Raw genomic sequence first — 22,665 nt, forward strand, 5'->3', positions numbered from 1 at the left:
CTATTGTTCTTCTTGAGCAACTGTGCTCTCTGAGGATTGCCTTTTACAATTGTAAGTTAAGCATAAAGAAAACTTCATCACATTTTTAACTTCCTGTGAAAAGGAAATATTTATAAATCCTATTAGCTCAAGGTTTTTTTTGATAAATAGTCAACCTCACTTAAAAACTTTTGGAGTTTAAAATTTTCCTGATTTCTTATTTTGAATATAAAGCATATTAGCCTGATTAATACATAGAAGTAAATTTGTGTGGAATGTGTGTTTTGTTTGTATTTAAAATTGAAAGACATGAAATTATGACTATAAGCTGATGACAGATTTGGGCTGAATTATAACATGAATTTGTTTTTAGTGATTGCCCAGTTATCTTAGCTGTATTTCTCTGTATAAGATTCTCATCGCTGTTTTCATAGCCTTAAAAAAAAATAAATACATAGGGTGAGAGAGGAATCAATGGTTTCATTTGTTTATATAAAGTTTTTTTTTAAATATTTTATTTATTTATTTGACAGAGATCACAAGTAGGCAGAGAGGCAGGCAGAGAGAGAGGAGGAAGCAGGTGCCCTGTTGAGCAGAGAGCCCTATGTGGGGCTCGATCCCAGGACCCTGAGATCATGACCTGAGCCGAAGGTAGAGGCTTTAACCCAGTGAGCCACCCAGGCGCCCCTGTTTATATAAAGTTTTATTGTGTCTCAGATACATATTTTTGATATTCTGCGTGTGTTCAAACGTAGATTCTACATGATACAGAAACCATGGGAATAACCCCTGTGTTTTAAGATGATAAAGACCTTTTGGTGGGTTTCAGTTTAAAGAAGATAATTCCTTAGAACAGTTTTTTCTTTTTTTACTGTCTGGTAACTTGAGAATATGTACAAGGAATACTTAGAAGTAACTGTACCTTATATTTAAGAACACTTTGCACTCCTGAAATATTTCACTTGTGCCTTTGCTTTTTATCTTCTCAAAACTCTGAAGACTACATTGTGTTCTTTCTGGCCATATTTTGCTACTCATTTTCTCTCAAAAGCTATTACTTCTTTTCTGAACTGCACACATGTACTATAGAAACTCAGCTTCCCAAAGTTACCAAATTCTTTTTGCAGTTACCTTTTTCCTTCAACTCTGCAGTCTTCTACACTACAGGTGGCTCCTCTTCCTCAGTCTTTGTACCTGTGTTCTGATTCTCCTGCCTTTGAGGCGGTTCTTTCTTCTTCATTTCTTTGTCCAACTCCTGTGTACAGGTCTTCTTAAATGAAATCAGGTCTCTGCTCTTTGTGCTTTATAATCTTTTTCCTTGGAGAAATTTCTCCAATTTTTAAATTCCTTCTCTTCTCTATCATGGGTGACCTAGAATCTTGGAGTTGGAAGACATAATGCTTTGCATAAAAATTTACTTGCTTGATCAGGTGAGTGTTTAGGTCTCTGGTTGATCACAGTAATGCAGCAGTGACTTGTCAGTTCCTTCTCAGAACTAGCTTTTACTAGAAGTTCTGATTCATAGTCAAGAAATATTTATTAAGACCACATATTATATGATTTCATTTATATGAAGTGTCCCAAGCAGGCAACCCTCTAGAGGTAGAAAGTAGATTGTTGGTTGCCTTCAGTTAGGGTTAGGGCAGAGAAGGTTGCTGATGGTTAGGAAATTTCTGTTTGTGGTGATGAAAATTTCTAAAATTAGATTTATAGATGATATATTCACAACACTATAAATAAATACTAAACCCCATTGAATTCTACACTTCAAAAGGGTAAATAGTTTATTATGCAAATTTTATCTCAGGGAAGCTGTTTTTGAAAAAGGAATATTTGTTAAGTACCTACTATGAATTTGGTGATGCTAAGTATTATCTGATGATTCCATTTAAGCTTATTTCAGCCCTTTGACTGCTTTTGTCAGTGTTTTCGTTAATTTTTAAGTCACTTTCCTAGATAATTTCTTAGAATCTTTTTCATCTTTTTCTTCCCTTCCATTCCCAGCCTCAGCTAGCCCAGAATTGTTTTGTTAATCACTCACACTCCCAACTTCCTTCAGTCCATTTTGTTTGTAGTTACTATGCTAATATAAAAAAAAAAAAACCCAAACCCAGCACTCTGAAGATTTTTGAAGTGGACTGGATGGGGAATGGGATTTTGGTGGTTGTGGGAAGTAGGCTACTAGTGACCTTTTACTGCTCCTGGATCCAGACTTTCTCCTCTAGCCAAACTATTTCTAAGTTTCTTTATATATATCACATGTTCCTTTGTCCCCGTTTTTGTTCCTGCTGGGCCTCTTGACTCCTGGGTTGCTTCATCTTCTTTGCCAGTTGAAGACCTACGAGTGTTCTTTCAAGATCTAGCTCAAATCTTCATACCTCTTTCACAGAATCTTTCTCATTACCCATGTCTACAGGACTTAAATTTTGTGTGCTAGGCCATTGTCTGTTTTCTTGGGCAACGTACTGTAGGCATTACTCATTGAAGCATCTGGGCACAAGCCACTTTATATACCTTACATTCTGGGTACCCAGCTTGTTAAAATTCCTCTGGGTGAACATGTCTTTTAGCATTGGAATTAGAAGAGCAAGAGCTTTGGAACCATACACTCAGGTTGAAATTCTGGTGCCTTGACTTAGTGCTTTGTGAGTTGAGGCAGTCTTCTCTAACCACTCAGGTTCAGTGTCATCACCTGTCCTCTAAGCTCCATGAGAGCAGAGACCTAGTCTGTTTTCTTTGATATTATATTTCTACATCTAGAACAGTGACTGACAGAAATAGGCATGTGATAAGCATTCGAAGTGTTTGTTGAATGAAGGAAGGAATGGAAATAATAACTATGTCCATAGCGTTGGGGTGAGGATTGAGTGAGACAGGGAACATAGGTTCCAGAGCAAAGGGCTTTCTCAATTAAAATTAACTTTTTTTTCTGGTCTTCTTGAGCCCTTTATCAGTTTATTGCAGGATCTGGTTGAGTGTCTACTTTTATTTAGTAGATGCTTGTGTCAGTCAGTGTTGTATCAGAGAAACAGAATGAAGAGATTTGTTGAAAGGAATTGGCTTACGTGGTTGTGAGAGCTTGCTTGGTCAGTCTAAAATCCATCAGACAGGCAGTCAGGCAGGATTTGAAAATCTCAAGTAGAAGCTGAAGTCCAGTCCAAGGTGGGATTTCTTCTTCTTCAGAGAAACCTCAGTTCTGTTCTTAAAGCCTTTCAACTGATTGGATCAGGCTTACCCAGATAACTCAGAACACTCTCATTTTCTTAAAGTCATCTGATTAATAATCACGTGCACAAAATACCTTTACAGCAACATCTAGGTTAGTGTTTGATCGGTAGACTATCATAGCCAGCCAGAGAAACGTGACCATGACAACATCTCTTTGAACATTTCTTTAATTATTCCATATGTATCATTGGGGGTTCTTTATTAAACTAGAAATGTAATAAGTTCAGAGTACAGTGGAGGGTTTTGTGATATGTTGCAGATTCCGTTCACTTCTTAACCATTTATGAGCATGTGTTATGTGTCAAGTACTGTATTATATATGAGCTCAAGGAACTCACATTTTGGCGTGAAAGAGAAACAAGTGGCTAGGTACCACAGTTCATTGATTTAGTAGCTATTTATAGGGATAAGTATAGGGATCACAGAGGAGAGACACCTAAGTTTGGTGATCTTTTTAGTAGTGAGGTTTTTTTTTTTTTTTTTAAGATTTTATTTATTTATGAGAGAGAAAGAAAGAGGCAGAGAGATGGAGAAGCAGGCTCCCCGCTGAGCAGAGAGCCTGCCACGGGTCTGGATCCCAGGGCCCTGGGATCATTAACCCAAGCTGAAGGCAGATGCCTAACTGACTGAGCCACCCAGGCGCCCCTGAGGTTTTTAAAAATACTATCTTAGCTGAGATAGCATGATGAACAAGAGTTATCTAAGTAAAGGAAGGGAGAGGATAAGTAGGTACATCAGGTAGCAGGAATACTGTTTTCTTATCTAGTTGCAGGAAATAATGTTGTGTATTGGGGGAATTAAAAATAGCTCAGAATAGATGGGAGATAAACCTGGCGCATGAGTTGGGTGGGGAGAAATGTAGGGTGTTGCTTGTGGAGGACAGGGAAAGAGGAGGCTGCGCCCATAAGTTACATTCTGCAGAGTCTTGTAAACTGGGAGAACTTATTAAGAAGTTGGACTTTCTCTACAGAGTGGTGGTGAGCCAAAGAAGAGGTTTAAAGAGGAAAGTTATTGAATTGGTCAATTTGAGCTTTAGAATGTGTTCTCAAATAGATTTGGCATTTGTGGGGCAGGGATGTGGTACTTGGAGAAATGAAGTCTGGGAGACAAGGTAGGAAGCTGGTGAGTAATGGTGGCCAGAACTAATGAAGTGGCAGTGTGAAGTCAGTATAGTCAAGAGAAAATGAGCAGGTAGTGATTGATTGGACCTGGGCCTAGGATTGGAGGTTGAGGGAAAACTCAAGGATTACACAGAGCTTTTTAGATGGTGGGTCATTCAGGAAGAGAGTACAGGAAGAAGAATATAGGCATCAGGGCACCGGGCTGGGTCATTTGCTAGAGCACACAACTCTTACTCTTAGGGTTGTGAATTCAAGCTCCGCATTGGGAATGGAGCCTAGATACATACATACATATGTACATAAATATTATATATGTAAGTATATATTATATGTATATCTCCAGATATGTATATGGAGAAAGAGAGAGAGAAGATATGTGGGCATCAAGTTGTTTTCAGCTTTGAATCCAGAGAGTTTAAAATAATGCTGGAGCATCAAAGTATAAATACATATAGGCTTTTGGATGTATGAGTTGGGAGCAAAGGAAAGAGCTTTAGGCTGATTTCTGGACTTGGGAAGTAATGACTTCTTGATGTAAATGAAGCCTGGAAAGTGGGTATGGTAGTGAGGTGAGGGTAGAACACACTGCAGATCTGCTGAGGGAAGAATGTGGAGGGACTTTTAACTGGTGGGTGATGGAGGCGTGCGTGGCACAGATGATTAATACAGTCAGAGTGTGGAGACAGTGTTTATTCTCCCGCTGCTGTGTAACTGACTGCTATGTGCAGCACTCTCAAGTCTTTGATGGTAGCTTTTCCCCCAGGTACGCAGTTCTATAAGATCCAACCCATGAAAGGAAGAGTTTTAGAGCTGTGCTGATTGAATGCCAGGCATTCAAAAGAAATATGACTGCTTCCTAAATAAATGTATTAGTATGGGAATTGTGCAGCATATGCTTTTTTTGGTTGACTTTTTTTTTTTTAACCTCATTGTTGAAGACATTACCAGTTAACTCCTTTTATATATGTTCACTGTCAGTCAGTGCAGTACAAGTCCCTGAACTTCTCTGAATCTCATATTCTAATGAAATAGAAATTTAGATGAGATGATTTTCTATATGACTTTATGAAGTACAATAAGTGGGGATAATATAATCTAAAATATAATTTGAGCTCAGATTTCATACTTGCAGTGACAAGTATTTCTCTCTCTCTCTTTTTTTTAAAGGATTTTATTTATTTATTTGAGAGAGAGAGGGAGCACAAGCATGGGGAGAGGCATAGTCAGAGGGAGAAGCAGCTCCCTGCTGAGCAGGGATCCTGAAATGGGGCTCGATCCCGGACCCTAGGGTCATGACCTGAGCTGAAGGCAGACACTTAACTGACTGAGCCACCCAGGTGCCCCGATTTCTCTTACTTTTGATAGAAATTGAGATCCAGTAAAAACACCAGACAAACCTCTGAAAACGTACTGGCTGTTTCTTCTGTGTGTATGTAGCCATAGTTGCTAGCCACTAGGGGTCAGGCTCTTCATAAACAGTTAATGCCCTCCAGAAGTTCCCAATGCACACTATTTGACTCTAGAATTGTTGCATTTTGTTAGACTATTCTGTGTCTCCAGCCCCAGCTAAACATGCTTGGTGGTTATATATTTATTTCAATTTATAATGAATACAATTTTGAGAATTCTTTTGGCATTCTGATTTGGCCTTGCATAATTGGAGTAAGAAAGCATTGAAGTGCCCAGTATGAGTGCTATGGTATCTTTGTTTCCTCCTAGTGTCATTTTATAATTGACATTTGAAAAAACTGAAATGTAAGAATATCTGTCTCTTCACAGATAAGGGAACAGTTCACCTCTTACCTTTCACAGATTTCTTAAACTTTCACTTTAATTGTTTCTAGAAGTTACTTATTTTTTAAAAAGGTCTTCTTTCTTTAGTAACCAGATAGAATTAAGTAATAGTTTTGGACTAAGGGGTAGGTATTTTCAGTGGGTCATAGCGGGGAACCCAGAATTTCCTTCTTTTAATTGGTATAAGAGCCAGAATAACTTAGTATGGAAGAGATAAATCGATGATACATACTTTGTATTCCTTTGGGGACTTTTGAATAATTTTTCTGATGAAATTTAAGAAACTGTTCATAGACATTTGTGTTCACATTAACAAAGTAATTACTAACAGTGGTTTTTTAAGCATTTCAAAAGAATTTTAGAAAAAACTTGCTTCGGGGTGCTTGAGTGGCTCAGTTGGTTAAGCATTTGCCTTCAGCTTGGGTCCCTGCTCAGCTCAGAGTCTGCTTCTCCTTTTGCCTCTTTCCCTACCCGCTCTTGTGTTCTCTCTCTCTCTCTCTCTCAGTCACTCTGTCCCAATAAATAAAATCTTTCAAAAACAAAAAAAGAAAAAACTTATTTCACTTTAAAAAAACAAGTTTACCAGGGTGCCTGGTGGATCAGTCAGTTAAGTATCTGCTTTTAGCCCAGATCATGATCCCGGAGTCCTGGGATTGACCCCCACATGGGGCTCCCTGCTCAATCCGGAGTCTGCTTCTCCTTCTCCCACTCCTCCTGCTCATGCTCTCTCTCTGTCTCTCTTACTCTCTCAAATAAATAAAATCTTAAAAAAAAAAAAAAAAACCACACACACACGTTTCCCTAAATGCTTCAAAAATTTTTTTTAAATGGCAATCTGTCCCTTATGAAAATACTTTTTTTTTTTTTTTTATTAAAGATTTTATTTATGTATTTGACAGACTGAGATCACAAGTAGGCAGAGAGGCAAGCAGGGGGCGGGGGAGGCAGGCTCTCTGCTGAGCAGAGAGCCCGATGCGGGGCTCAATCCTAGGACCCTGGGATCATGACCTGAGCCGAAGGCAGAGGCTTCGACCCACTGAGCCACCCAGGTGCCCCCATTATGAAAATACTTTTGTGTAAGACTATAGAATTTGGGTATTGGTCCAGAATAATGACAAGTCTCATTGATCGTTAAATTGGTGTTTTATAGTAAATGCTTTGTAAACATAACCTTACATTTAAGTAATAGTCTTCTTAGATTAAAAGTGATGCTTTCACTTTCCTTGAAAGCACTGCTATTGTTCACTCCCTCTTTTCTTTCTTCTTTTCTTCTTTTTCATTTCTTTCTTTCTTTCTTTCTTTCTTTCTTTCTTTCTTTCTGCTTTATTTGGATCTAGGACAGAATGCTGATAATTTTACTACACTTTTTTTATAGTCACAAATAGGTATACTTCTTTTATCTCTGTCTTTCTCTGAATCATCCAACACTATAATTTTTCCTGATTACAAATTAATTTCAGATGATTCACACTGCCTATTAAAATGCAGGTCCACATACTAGTTATCTTCATCCAAGGGATACACAGTAGGTACAGTGATACCTTTGAATCTCTAGAAAAACTGGCACTCTGAGTAAGTTGTTTATATCCTGTCCTCAAGTGGTATTCTTAGTATATTCACTTTTTTCTGATTGCTCCTTATTTTTATTTTGTTATTTTCTATAAGTACTTAATAGATCCTGAATCAAGATTGATATGTCTAAATGATTGAAAACCATCTTTACTTAGGGATGTTCAAATTTGTTGGCTCTGCTAATATTTATAATGCTATACATATGATATTTTAAGTAATCTTTATATGTTAATTTTTAACAAATCATGTCCAGTGATAATTCATATATTATGTAATTTACCCATTTAAAATATACAATTCATGGTTTTTGATATTAGTTTTTCAAAATGTGGCAAAATGTATTTATATATAATATAAAATTTGCCATTTTAATCATTTTTAAATGTACAATTCAGTGGCATTAATTACATTCATATTTCTGTATGATATAAATAACTGTAACCGTTATTTCTAAGACTTTTTTTTATCATGCCAAGCAGTCATACAGCAATTGCTCTCCATTTCCCCCTACAACCAGCCTGTGGTAAGCTCTCATCTCCTTTCTGTCCCAATGAATTTGACTAGTCTAGATATTTCATATAAGTGGAATTGTTGGATATTTTACTTTTGTATATGGATTATTTCACTTACATGAAGTTTTCAGGGTTCGTCCCGTTGTATGTATCAGTATTTCCTTCCCTTTTCATAGCTGAATAATATTCCATGACATGTATATACTGTATTGCTTTTATTAATCTGTGGACGGGCACTTGGGTTTTTCCCACCTTTTGGCTATTGTAAGTAATGCTGCTCTGAATATTGGTGCACGGGAACCCATGTTAATCTCTTTGCTTCAAATTCTTTTGGGTTATACTTAAGAGGAATTACTTCGTGGTCAAATGGTAATTCAGCAATCAGTTTTTTGAGTAACTTCCAAACTATTTTCTGCAATGGCTGTAAATTCCTGTCAGCATTGTGTACTTACTAATTTCTCCACATCCTTGCCAGTATTTGTAATTTTCCATTTTTTCTGATAATAGCCATCTGAGTAGGTGTGAAGTATAGTATGATCACTTTTAATTTTTCAATTTTTTTTTTTTCCAAAACTGAAATCACTTCAGTGTGGTACAAATGATTACATATAGATTCAGGGGTTCCACGAATAGATTATGCTGTCTTCTAAACTTACTTATTACAGAGATAGGTATTCATATTTTGTATCATCTGTATAAAATCATGTGTATGTATTAATATAAACTTAAATCCTAAAAAAGGCAGCGCACTCAACATTTACAATCTTACAATGAAATGAAATCAATGAAATGAAACAAATATAAATAAGGAGTTAAAAATAAATAAGCATAATAATATTTTTAACATTTGTTGAGGACACTAAAATTTTTCTGTTCTAAATACTTTTTATTTTTCTATTAACTGAATTATAGTTGACATACAATATTATATTAGTTTCGGGTATACAACATAGTGATTTGACATTTATAAACATTATGGGGGCTCCTGGGTGGCTCAAGTGGTTAAGTGTTGGACTCTTGATTTCAGCTTAGGTCGTGATCTCAGGGTTATGAGATTGAGCCCCACTTTGAGCTCTGAGCTGCATGTAATGCCTGCTTAAGATTCTCTCCCTCTCCTTCTGCCCCACCCCCTGCTCACATGCACGTACATGTTCTCTCTCTCTTAAAAAAAAAAAAAAAACATGATGAAATACTTCCATGATAAGTAGTTACCATCTGTCACCGTAAAAGGTTATACAATCTTATTGACTATTTCCTATGCTGTCCTTTATATCCCTATGATTTCTTTATTTTGTAATTGGAAATTAGTACCTCTTTATCCCTTTCACCTATTTTTCCCATCCCTTCACTTCTGTACCACCCCTCCCACTCCCCACCCCCCACCTCCAGCAACCATCATTTTGTACTCTGTATTTGAGTCTCTTTTGGGTTTTTTGTTGTCCGCTCATTTGTTTTGTTTTGTTTTTTTAGATTCCGCATGTACGTGAAATCATATGGTATTTGTCTTTCTGAGTTCTTTCACTTAGTGTAATACCTTCTAGGTCCACCCATGTTGTTGAAAGTTACAAGATCTCATTCTTCTTTTGGCTGAGTAATATTGCATTGTATATATATACCACATCTTCTTTATCCATTCATTTATCAGCAGATATTTAGATTTCTTTTATATCTTGGCTCTTGTAAATAATACAACAGCAGTGACAGGCATTCATACATCTTTCCCAATAAGTGTTTTTGTTTTCCTTGGGTAAATAACCAGAAGTGGAATGACTTAGTGTTTTGAGGAATCTCTATACTGTTTTCCAAAAGTTGCTATACCAATTTACATGCCCACCAATAGTTCAGCAAGGTTCCCTTTTCCCCACATTTTTGCCAACACTTGTTATTTCTCATCTTTTCGAGGATAGCCTTTGTGAGTGGTGTGAGGTGATATCTCATTGTGGTTTTGATTTGCATTTGGTGATTAGTGATATTGAGCATCTTTTCATATAGCTGTTGGCTATTTGTTGTCTTTGGGAAAATGTCTATTCAGGTTCTTCTGCCTGTTTTTTTAATTGATTTTTTTTTTGTTTTTTTGAGTTGTATTGATTCTTTATATATTTTGGATATTAGTCTCTTATCATTTGTATTATTTGCACATATCTTCTCCCATTCAGTAGATATTGCCTTTTCATTTTGTTGGTTTCCTTCACTGAGAAAAAGCTTTTTAGTTTGATGTAGTCCCATTTGTTTATTTTTGTTTTTGTTATACTTTCCTAAGGAGACATATCCAAGAAAATATTACTAAGATTAATGTCCAAGAGTTTACCTCTGTTTTCCTTTAGGAGTTTTATGGTTTCAAGTCTTATATTATGTGTTTAATCCATTTTGAATTTATTTTTATATATGGTGAAAGACAGTGGTCCAGTTTCATTCTTTTGCATGCAGCTGTCCAGTTTTCCCAACACCATTTATTGAAAAGACTGTCTTTTCCCCACTGTATATTCTTGCCTTCTCTGTCACAGATTAAGTAACCATATAAAAATGGGTTTATGGGGCGCCTGGGTGGCTCAGTGGGTTAAGCCGCTGCCTTCGGCTCAGGTCATGATCTCAGGGTCCTGGGATCAAGCCCCGCATCGGGCTCTCTGCTCAGCAGGGAGCCTGCTTCCTCCTCTCTCTCTACCTGCCTCTCTGCCTGCTTGTGATCTCTCTGTCAAATAAATAAATAAAATCTTAAAAAAAAAATGGGTTTATTTCTGGGCTCTGTATGATGTTCCATTATTCTATGTGTCTCTTTTTGCACCAGTACTGTACTGTTTTGATTACCATAGTTTTGTAGTAGAGCTTGGATCTGGAATTGTGATACTTAAAGTATCACAAGTTTCTTTCTCAAGTTTGCTTTGGCTATTTGGGTTCTTTTGTGGTTCTGTATAAATGTTAGGATTATTCTAGTTCTGTAAAAAACACTGTTGGTATTCTGATAGGGATTGCATTGAATTTTTAAATTGCTTTGGATAGTTTAGACATTTTAACAGTATTCTCCAAGTCCATGAGCATGTTATAGCTTTCCATTTGTTTGTATCAGTATCAATTCATTTCATCAGTGTCTTACAGTTTTCATTATATGGGTCTTTTACCTCCTTGGTTAAGTTTATTCCTAGGGTTTTTGTTTTTTTTTTTTTTTTTCCTTTTTGGTGTAATAATAAATGGAATTACTTTCTTAGTTCTCTTTCTGCTAGTTTATTATTAGTGTATAAATTTCCATATATTTTCTGTCTTGCAGCTTCACTGCATTAATTTAATCTAACAGTTTTTTGGTGGAGTCTTTAGGATTTTCTATATATATTACCATGTTATTTGTGAATAGTAACAGAGTGGATGCCTTTTTTTTTTTTTGCTTGCCTGATTTTTGTGGCTGGGACTTCCAATACTGTGTGAAATAAAAAAGGCAGGAATGGACATCCTTGTATTGTTACTCATCTTAGAGGAAAAGTTTTCACTTTTTCACCACTGAGTATGATGTTAACTGCAGTTTTGTCTTATATGGCCTTTATTATGTTGAAGTATGCTCTCTCTTTACCCACTTTGTTGAGAGTTTTTAACATGAATGATATTGGTTTTTGTGAAGTGATTTCTCTGCATCTATTGAGATAATCATATGATTTTTATCATTCATTTTGTTAATCTGGTGTATCGTGTTGATTGATTTGAAGATACTGAACCATCTTTAATCTCGGGATAAATCTTACATGGTCATGGTGAAGATCCTTTTAATGTATTGCTGAATTTGGTTTGCTAATTTTTCTTTTTTTTGAGGATTTTTGCCTTTATGTTCATCAGTAATATTGGCCTGTAATTTTCTTTTTTTTTTTTTGTAGTGTCTTTGGTTTTGGATACCAAATGAGTAATGCTGACCTTATGAATTTGGAAGCATTCTTTCTCCTCAGTTTTTCAGACTGTTTGAGAAGACTAAGTATTAGCTCTTTCTTAAATGTTTGATAGAACTCATCTGTGAAGCCACCTGGTCCTCAACTTTTGTTTGTTGGGAGTTTTTTATTATTGGTTCATTTTCATTACTAGTAATCAGTCTGTTCAGATCTTCTCTTTCTTCCTGATTTAGTATTGGAAGATTTGTATGTTTTTAGGAGTTTATCCATTTCATCTAGGTTGTCCAGTTTGTTGGCGTATAATTTTTCATAGTAGTCTTACAATCCCTTCTATTTCTGTAGTGTTGGATGTAATTTGTCCTCTTTTGTATTTTATTTTTTTTAAAGATTTTATTTATTTATTTGACAGAGAGAAAAAGAGAATAAGCAGGGGGAGCAGCAGAGGGAGAGGGAGAAGCAGGCTCCCCGCTGAGTAGGGAGCCCGATATGGGACTCGATTCCAGGAGCCCGGGATCATGACCTGAGCCGAAGGCAGACGCTTAACTGTGCCACCCAGGCGCCCTGTTTCTGATTTTATTAATTTGAGTCCTCTCTCTTTTTTGCTTGATGTTTCTGGTAAAGATTTATCAATTTTGTTTATCTTTTCAAAGAATCAGTTCTTGGTTTCATAGATTTTTTTTTTTTCCCTGTTTTTGTCTCTAATGTGTCTGCTTCCAGTCTGATCTTTATTATTTCCTTGATTCTACTAACTTTGGGCATTGTTACTTGGTTGGTTTTTAGTGCCTTTATGTGTAAGGTTAGATGGTTTGAGATTTTTTTGGTTTCCTTGAGGTAGGCTTAAATAGCTTTAAACTTTTTTTTGAGGTTTTCTTTTGCTTTGTCTCAAAGATTTTGAACTGCTTTGTTTCCATTTTCATTTGTCTGAATGTACTTTTTTTTTTTATTTCCTTTTTGATTTCTTTGTTGACACCTTGGTTGTTTGGTAGCAAGTTTAGCCTCCATGTATTTGTGTTTTTGTCTAGTTTTTGTAATTGATTTCTAGTTTAAAACCATTGTAGTCAGAAAAGATACTTGATATGATTTCAGTTTTCTTAAATTTATTGAGATTTGTTTTATGGCTTAATATGTAAACCTGGAGAATGTTCCATGTATACTTGAAGAGAATGTGTGTTCTGCTGTTCTTGATGAGGTGTTCTGTGTATATTCAGTCCATCTAGCCTAATGTGTACTTAAAGCTATTTGTTCCTTGATTGATTTTCTGCCTGGATGACCTATCTATTGATGTAAGTGGATTTGTTAAAAGTTCCCTAGTATGTTCACTTTTAAAACAGCCTGTATGTGCAATTTACTTTGTAACACAGGTACAGCCCACTAGAGCAGTGTTGTACTTCTTTGGTAACTTTATAAAGAGGGTAATTTGGGGCCATTTGTTTAATACCTAACAGATAAGTAATTAATTATATAGTGGCTTCTACTGCAAGTCACTATGTCTTTTTTTTTTTTTAAAGTAAGCTCTATACTCAGTGTAGAGCTTGAACTAATGACCCCAAGATCAAGAGTTGCATGCTCTATGACTGAGCCAGACAGGTGCCCCAGCAAGTTACTGTGTCTTACAGGGGATATGGTAGTGAGTGGGAATTAGCCCTTTCCCTCAAGGAACCAAAGTCATGTGGCATATAAGACATGTATACCTACAAACCCTACAAAAGAAAAAGCATGCTATACATGGTATTGGAGGTGCTCATAATAGGGAGAGCCAGAGCTAGGTCAGTCAGAAAAAGGACAGCAGTAAAGAGATAGGCCTCGAAGGATGAGTGGAATTTCAATAGTGTGAAACTAGACCATTAATTCATGAGGTTCCCAAAGGGGTATCTGACCCCGATCTATGGGCATTTTACAGATGGTTTATAGGAAATGGTTTAATTGAAAACGTTAGACTAAGAGATTGATGTTTTTTAAAAACTCAAAACAAGAATCAAAATTTCAAAAATTCATTTCTTTGTTTTTTTCTCTAGGTTTTAAAAAAGTTAAAATAATTCTGGCATAGCAGGCATCTTATATTTATAAAAGCATTATTTCTTGAAATTGTATTCTGTAAGCTTTGATGGAAATGTGTGTTTGGACTATTTTAAGTACTGTACCATGGTTCTTTACTTTCCATAGTATATAGTACATAATTTTTTGTGTCATATACTACCACAGTATATACTGGAATATTTTTGAAGATACACTAAGGAAGCAAGATTCCCTTCTGGAGTTCTGTGTTGGCTATGACACTTCTACAAATATTTAAAAATAAATTTTAATTTTTATTACATATTTACATAATTCTCATTTGATCCTTAGGAAAACACTGAGAGACAGGGCAACAAATACTCTTGTTTCATGGGAAGTAAACTTGAGGGTTTTTTTTGTTTTTTGTTTCTTAAATATTTATTTGAGAGTGAGAGAGAGAGAGAGCATGAGAGAGGAGAGGGGTGGGTCAGAGGGAGGAGAAGACTCCCCACTGAGTGGGGAGCCTGAAGTGGGCCTGGATCCTGAGATTCCCAAGGCAAATGCTCAACCCTCAACCAGCTGAGCCACCCAGGTACCCCTAAACTTGAGGTTTTGAGTGGTGACCAGCCAGGTGGAAAGTAGTGGAAACAGTAGATACAAAATCTAGTGTTGTGTGTTGCTCCTAGAACTAAGTATTTAGGTTAATGCAGTTCTCATAACTGGAAGGATAGCAAGTACTTAAGCTGTTTGGTTTTTAAAAATTATAATATTTTATCTTAAAGCTTTGTCTCTGATTTCATAAGGAATGTGCGCTATTACTAGATATCACTCCTGAAACATATCATGGAAATGATGAGCTTTTTGAGATGGCGATACTTAGAATTATCCTGTCATATTGTTGGAGCACTGAGGAAAGAATCACCCTTTTCACATGGATATAATGGATTTCATACAGCATTTGAGCATTATGCACTGAATACATACGTAATCTTTTCCCTCTAGGTGGCCCTCTGAGTCTGTATAGATTTGCACTACTGAGAAATGTGTGCTCTTCTACCTTTATTTTGCCCTGCTCTGGGGCTATGCGTTACATTTATACAGTAATGAAATATGAAATCCATTGGATATGTAACAGCAGGCACTCAGTTTAAAACACATTTGGGAAAGGAAATAACAAAGCAAGTTAGAACAAATATTTGTTTATTACATGCCCAAAAACTTTGGGGGAAAGGAGGAGAGACAGACAAGTGAACTGTAGTGCCTTTGCACTGTAACAGGGTCTAGTAAGTAAAGGTTTATTAGATTTCTACAACATACTTCATTTTCTTGGACCTAATCATATGAACTCTGTTTTGAGATCATTTTCTTGAACAAAGGAGTGGTAAATTATCTGTGTCTTTTATGTTCCATAGAAAACTTGGTTTTAAAAATGGATTAGGGCACTTGGGTGGCTCAGTCTGTTGAGTGTCTTACTCTGGGTTTTGGCTCAAGTCACCATCTCAGGGTTGTGGGATGGAGCCCTGCATTGGGCTCTGTTCAGCAAGGAGTCTGCTTGATATTCTCTCTCTCCCTCTGCCCCTACTCCCACTCTCTTGCTCTCTTTCAAATAAATAGATCTTTTAAATAATTTTTTAAAAAGAATTAAAATAATTACTTATGATTCTGAAAATTCCCAACATGAAGAAATGCTTTTGAAGATGTTGATCACAATTACAGAACAGGAAGTGATCATGTGATGGAATGACATTTGACAAACTGGACTATTATGAAAATTAATATTTCAGATCTCTGTGTTTATAAGCAAGGATCAGCAATTTTGTTTGGAACCATTTTTGTGTGTCATAACACACAAAGTTTGAGTAATGCATAAATGTTATCCCTGGAGAGAGAAGGGAATACAAAAGAGATGCATTATAACATTCAGTTAACCAACAAGGAAAAAAGTTATTTTCTCATCATTCTCTCAAAGTATTAAAAGAATTAAATTATGATAGTGCTATAGTACCAGAAGAAAAGAATTTATTATTCTTTCTAGAATATTCTTTCTAGAATTATTATTCTATACATCTAAAGTGTACTTGTCATTGCTCTCTTTTATTCCCTGACCCTTTTATACTTTGTCCCACTGTAAGATGGCTTTTGCCCTCACCACTATGTTAGAAGAACTTAGGGCTGTCTGGATATTTTTTATCTTCCACCCTGGGCAGCTCTTCATTCTTTAATGTGGCTTTCTTCCCATGGCACCTGTGGAATAAGTCTTTGGCTTTTCCCATTCCTCTTTTAATTATTCCTTGTTATTGTAGGCACCTCCTAAATATTGGTGTCTTAAAAGACTTTATTTGGTCCTTGACACTTTTTCTTTTTTTCCTCCATGGACCATTCTATTTATTTATGTCAGACAGAGTTGTGGCTGTCACTGATGTGGCATTGATTTTCAAGTCCTTGTTTCCTGCCCATTCCTCTCTTGAGCTCCAAAACAAATCTTCACCTGCCCACTGTACCACTCTACAGTAGGTATCCAGTAAACATCTGTGGAATGAATGTATGAATGTTTAGAACTTAGCGTCTCCTTTCCCCTCTAAGCCAACCTGTCTTGTCTATTCTCTGTCTTCTTGAAACAACTTCAGTGTATCTAAGCTTGACTTGAAAGTCTTTGATTCATTCTCCTTTTCCTCATTCTATATTTACTCCACAAGTATCAGTCCCTATCCAGGATTGGGAAAAAGACTGACTTGGGTGCTGCCCCAATGTTCCAAACCTGCTTTAATTGCATTTCAGGCAGGCTTTATTTAGACCTCATCAAAATGCAGTATAAGTTCCCTATGTCTCTTCCTGCCCCTCCCAAGTTTGTAGGCATGTAATAAATAAATATTCTAATTTATTATTTCTTTTCCCAAACTTACATTAAATTGGCTGATGTTACGTATTGTTGCACTTCATAGTTTATGCATCTTGAAACATATGCTAATTGAGTTTTTTTTTAACCTTACTCTTCCAAATAAATCCCGAAGATTTAAGTGATAAATCAGTATGGGTGGACAGTTCCCAAAAGTTTTTCCGTGTAAATCCTTTAGGACTTCACTGTACATAAAAAGTAAAATGGTATACAGAGTGAGAGAGGATAGCGGAAGTATCTTTAAGAACATGAGTAGTGCTTGATACATTAAATGATAAAATCATATCATTTGATTGTAATAGGGTTAGTAGTATATATGTAACCAACATAGAAATAGATAAGGTATTATTCTTTTTGAATTGTCTTTGGTGGTAAATTAATAAATTCTGAATGTCTCTTGTTGTGTTTAAACCATTCTCTGTAATATCTTAAATAAGTAGGTACAGTGGGAAACACAACCTTTTGCACTTGGTTAAGAAGTTTTAAAATTTATTTTTGGTTTGGCATAAGCATAAGTACCTCTTCTGCATTGGGGATAAAATGGAAAAGACTGTGTTAGGAAAATACTTTAATACAATATGGTGTGCCAGTGGGTTGGTGGCTGATGTTCTTGACCTTAGGAATCATGACTATAGTCTAATCCTTTTATCTCTGGGTAAGGTTGAGATTAATGAAAGAGTTGTTGAAAATGTATAGATTACCACTTACCTTGTCCCACTTTTTTGTGCCTCCATAGGTACATGGACTATACCGCACAACAGGTGCTAGTTTTGAGAAAGCCCAACAAGAATTTGCAACAGGTGTGATGTCCAACAAAACTGTCCAGACTGCAGCTGCAAGTGCAGCTTCAAGTGCAGCAACTAGTGCGGCTCAGAATGCTTTCAAGGGTAACCAGATTTAGAGAGCCCTCCTAAAACACACTGATACCTTCCGACTGTACTTTTCTCTAGTTACTGTATTCTATAAATATTTTTATGTTCAAAACAGTACACATGGCATGTATATTTCCTGTTCACTTGTGCATGGGCTAAAACCAGAAAAACTTTCTTGTCTTATTACTTACCTAGCAATTTAATATTTTGGTGCCCCCTGCAGAAAAAAATATCACATGCTAAATAAATATTCTCCATATTTTTTGGGGGATGAATGTTCAGCAAATTATTTAAGTGTTGACACACTGAAATTCATATGGTACTTATGATTAAAAATGCATTTAGTACTAGCTGCAGTCTTTCTTTCAAGAATCTTAGACTTAAGGATTACATATTGGAGCATTAAAGTGATACTTCATTCTGTTTTCCCCATTTATATTGGAAGAAATAGGCCGTCAGGGACTTAGGGATTTTAAAAATTGGCTTGCTTTTTAGCAGTTTTAGTCACCAGTGAAGAGCCTGTGTGCATTTTGTAGTAGATCATGTAAATTTTATCCTTTTATTTTTGTTCCTTTTTTCTTTATTAGAGTAGTTGATATTTTGATATCAATCTCTGATCTTGCATGGGCACCACATTTCTTAAAAGAAATAGTATTTTGGCTTCTGCACTGCTTATGGTTGTAGGATTAGGGAGTGCTGGTAGAATCAAAGAAGTGGTTTTCTGCAGTAGTTTTTTTTTTAATAAAAATTTATCAGGATGCGATGTGAGAACATAATGTGCAGTGCATTATCCAAAAAAGGGTAGATAATAAATGGAATAGAATGTAGTAATGATAATACTGTTGTGTTTTTTTTTTTTTTAATTTTCAGTATTCGTATCATAGTAGAATATTACTGTATGGAAACTTTGGTATATTCTTGTGGCTACTCATTTTAACTGAATTGAGATTGTGTTTGGCAGCTCTTTTTTGGGGAGTGTGTAATTTTTAACAGAGGTATTAAAGTCTAGACTAACTCCTTATCCAAAAAGAACATACAGTATTTCAGGGAATTTTTCTTTTAGCCTCTCATCTGTAGTGGGATTAAAAAGAAGACGCTGTTGGTTCACATATACTTGAATCCCTAACAAACCTCAGTCTTTCAATTTTTGAGACAGACTGAATACATTAAAATTTTTCAGCAATAGAAGAAACATTTAACCTGCACCAAACAAGAAAATACAAATATAGTTAAATGCATTAATTATGACTACAACCACATTAAAATTGCTACTATGCACCATAGGATATAATTCTTACAGTATACTTGGTTTGAAACTTTGAATCGTTTTTAATACTGATTAAATGACTCAAATGTCATTTATATACTGTGTAAAGTCATTATATACTGTGTTTTGGAAGTCATTAGCTACTTAAGGTTGCAGAATAATCAGTGATTTATTCAACTTGACTTTAAAAAGGATAGTCTATTGGATTATATTATTTGAGACTGCAGAACCTTTTTAAAAAGAATCAAATGGTTAAATCACTTTGTTTTCCCCAAATCTGGAGATGAATGAATTTCATGGTGGGGGTGGGATGATGAGTTCTCACTATTTATGAAATTTAAACTTTGTGTGATACTAGGTCACATGGATTCATCTAGATGGTGTTTACATTTGGTTTATTTGGGATTTATTGAAGTAATATACTTAGAAGATATTTCCTTTATTCTGATTAAAATAGGATTCAGAATATGAATTTAAAGTTGTTTTTATGAATATTTCTGATCAGTGGTAATCTCCCTGTTTTCTCAAATAAGCCAGTTCAAGTTTGTCAGATTCTATAATCTTACTGAAAATCTGTTTTATCACAGTGTGCTTTATTGAGTGTGTATTTTACAAACATCAAAACATTAACCACAAAATATAATAGGAGTACTTATGTTCATCATTAATTTATATCTCAAGTCCATTTCTCTTTTTTTTTCAACTACAAATGAATATAGAGACTTGAAAAATACTGAGATACTTTCCTTCAAAAATAGGAAGGCTTCTGTCTTGTAGAAGTCCCCAAAGGTAGCATTGTTAAGTAGCAAATAATTAAAAACAACAGTACCTTTTGGTGTGTGGATAGAGATGTTTTAAAATCTATTTCCTTGGGTTCATACACGCTGAGAGAAAATTGTTTTTTAAAAACAAATGTGCATTAAAATGATGGCAATACTAACAGTTTGATAAGGTATAGGGCTTTTAAATTCTTACATTCTCTATTCTCCTAACAATAATGGGTAAATGGTCACATTTTCCGGCAAGAGATTGGCATTTGTTAATATTTTATATTCAGTACTAACATGGCCCAGTATCACAGTCATGAATTGGTCTTCATTGGTGTAAGCATTCATGTCTTTTTTCAGTTTGTAATATTAAATTGTGGCTATTTTATTTCAAACTAAAATTTGAACACTGGAAAATCATTGCTCAGTGATTTGTAATTTGGGACTTGGATTATTTATCTAGGGATGTTTGTATATTTTGTCAGTGAGTAATATTGCGCTGCCATCATAATGAGCGTCATGGTTCTCTATAAATGCCCTCCATCTGTCCCTCTAATGTTGCATGTTTTCAGTGGTTTGGAAGTTTTGTATATTTATTGTATTAACACAGAGTGTCATAAAATAAAATGCTGTTTACTGGATGTTAGTTTGTCTAATTTTAAATACGATATTAGCATTTCAGAGGTAGAGATTATGCTGTGGGCTTACTGTATATAGAAATGTCACATTGATTTTTAAAGAATCTTTGTATAATTCTATCATGTGCTGAACAAAATAAATAATATATAAAAGGCTTCATTAAAAACAGAGCAACATGAAATGACAATTTTTCTGTTGGATTAGACTTTTTAGGTGATACAACACGAGCTTCACTCATATTTTGATCACTTTAAGGTCAAAATACACATACCATCTAGAAGTTAGTGAGATTCAAAATGGAAAACCTGTTTTGTGGCTCAGGTTTTTCCTGTGCGTTAAAATGGATGCCTCTGTACTAGTATTGTATTGATTAGCTTAAACTTGTGTTCTGTTTCTTAACCTGTTGCTATTTTATGTACTGATGAAGGTACCTATTTGTGTATTATTGGATTTTCACTTGGGTTATCTAAAGAGGATGTAAAAATCTAAAATGTTCTTGGTGAATCTTATTTTGAGCAATAAGTGTTAAAATAGGAACAGCATTTTTAATTTTCTGGGTGTTATCTAAATGAGTTTGGATTTTCATTGGATATATCTTCTATAAATCGTGTTGAGCTAATGTATAGTTCACACTTTATGGGGAATTTATGTTAAATTGAGTTTATTAGTTTCTATAATTTATTTGTGCTAGTATAATGCTCTCATAGTTATTGCTATATCTTTTTCTGAAAATGCTGACACATTAATATTTAATTTTATGTCTTTACTGATAAAAATCTATGTTCAAACTGTTTATATGCTGAGTTTGTAACAGTTTTGCGTTATTTCCCCCTGTTGGAATTACTGTGGCCATCAAACACCATTTCACTGTATTTCCTTCCATTTTTCCTTTAAAGAAAATGTTTAGAGGGATTTTTTGATTCCATGTGATTAAGACCTTTAGAAGTGAAATAAAAGTGGTTAATGTAAAAATAATGGTTAAAAATAAAAAAATGCCTTACTTTGATAGATTTTCAAGTACCATAGTATAAATTATTTAGAGTAGAATAATATATTGTAACACATTAGAGTTGTTTTAAATACTTGTTTATTAAACTAAAGAGTTATATCTCAATGGTCAAATATTATGGAAAGTGAAGTATTTCCACTAGAATTTTAGGGTACAATTTATAAAACAGCAAGCTTTTTGTATTGATGGATGTTTTAAAAACCTTACATTAGGGCTTTGTCACAGTACATAGCTAGAAAGAAATCTATAGAAATTTCCTAAGCCAGACATTGCCACTAATCTGTACTAGATAAATATCTTTAAAGCTTCTAGGAAAATAGGGAAAGACGGATCTCTAGTGTTCTTACCCTTCCTTTTGGCTTCATATTTACAGTTAATGTACAGTTTAACTTTGTGGTTTTGGTAAGACAAAGCCTTCAACCTATAGAATTTTCTTTAGCACTATTTATATTTTCAAATGGCAAGGGAGATGGGAGCCACCGTGTATCAGTGTAATGAGTGTTAAATTTTATGTTTATCTAAATTTTGATTTATTTTTCAGCTTATTTATAATTTTTTTTTTTTTTTTTTTTTTTTTTTTACACTTAAGTGATGGTTACACCCCATGTAGGGCTTGAACTTAGGAGCGGGAGATCAGGAGTAACATGCTCTGCAGCCTGAGCCAGCCAGGTGCCCCATCAGCTTAGATCTTTCTGGGCTTGTATGGCTGATTGTGTAGTTAAAACCCTCCTGCTGCTAAAACCCATTTTATCTTTTCTCTAATAGGACCAAAAAAAGTTCATCCTCTTCAACCTAGTAATGTTTCATTTACTGTATAAAGTACTCTGAATATTATTTCCTCTACATTTATACTGTTACAATTTGTAGACTCATAGCATGCAAAATTTAAAAAAAATTCTTATTTATAGCCCTTACATGGAATCCTAGAATTCCTCTAGAACTCCTTTAATGTTTTGTAGGCCAGTGATTCTCAACATAAATCATAGTTGTGAGTAGTTGTTACTGGTGACAGTTTATAGTATTCCTCAGCTTTATTCTTCACCAAAAATCACTGTCCTTTAGCTGGTCATAGTAGTTCTTACCATATTATAGCCTACACAAAAAGTCAGTCCACTGGTCATACACATTCCTCAGACTAATTTTTTCTA

At 35.1% G+C, this 22,665-nt stretch overlaps 1 protein-coding gene across 2 annotated transcripts in view; it reads left to right on the forward strand.

Moving 5' to 3' along the window:
* Nucleotides 1–21,118, forward strand: part of LOC111148292 (secretory carrier membrane protein 1) — a 130,184-nt gene extending 109,066 nt beyond the window's left edge. For both annotated transcript variants that reach the window (XM_022504773.1, XM_022504774.1), the window contains one exon: nucleotides 17,700–21,118. In XM_022504773.1, the coding sequence (XP_022360481.1) occupies nucleotides 17,700–17,864 (165 nt within the window). In that variant the 3' untranslated portion in view covers nucleotides 17,865–21,118. The remainder of the gene's footprint in view (nucleotides 1–17,699) is intronic.
* The last annotated feature ends 1,547 nt before the right edge of the window (nucleotides 21,119–22,665 follow it).

Source organism: Enhydra lutris, unplaced genomic scaffold (assembly GCF_002288905.1).
Source record: "Enhydra lutris kenyoni isolate GAN:26980312 unplaced genomic scaffold, ASM228890v2 scaffoldscaffold19, whole genome shotgun sequence".
Lineage (NCBI taxonomy): Eukaryota > Metazoa > Chordata > Mammalia > Carnivora > Mustelidae > Enhydra > Enhydra lutris.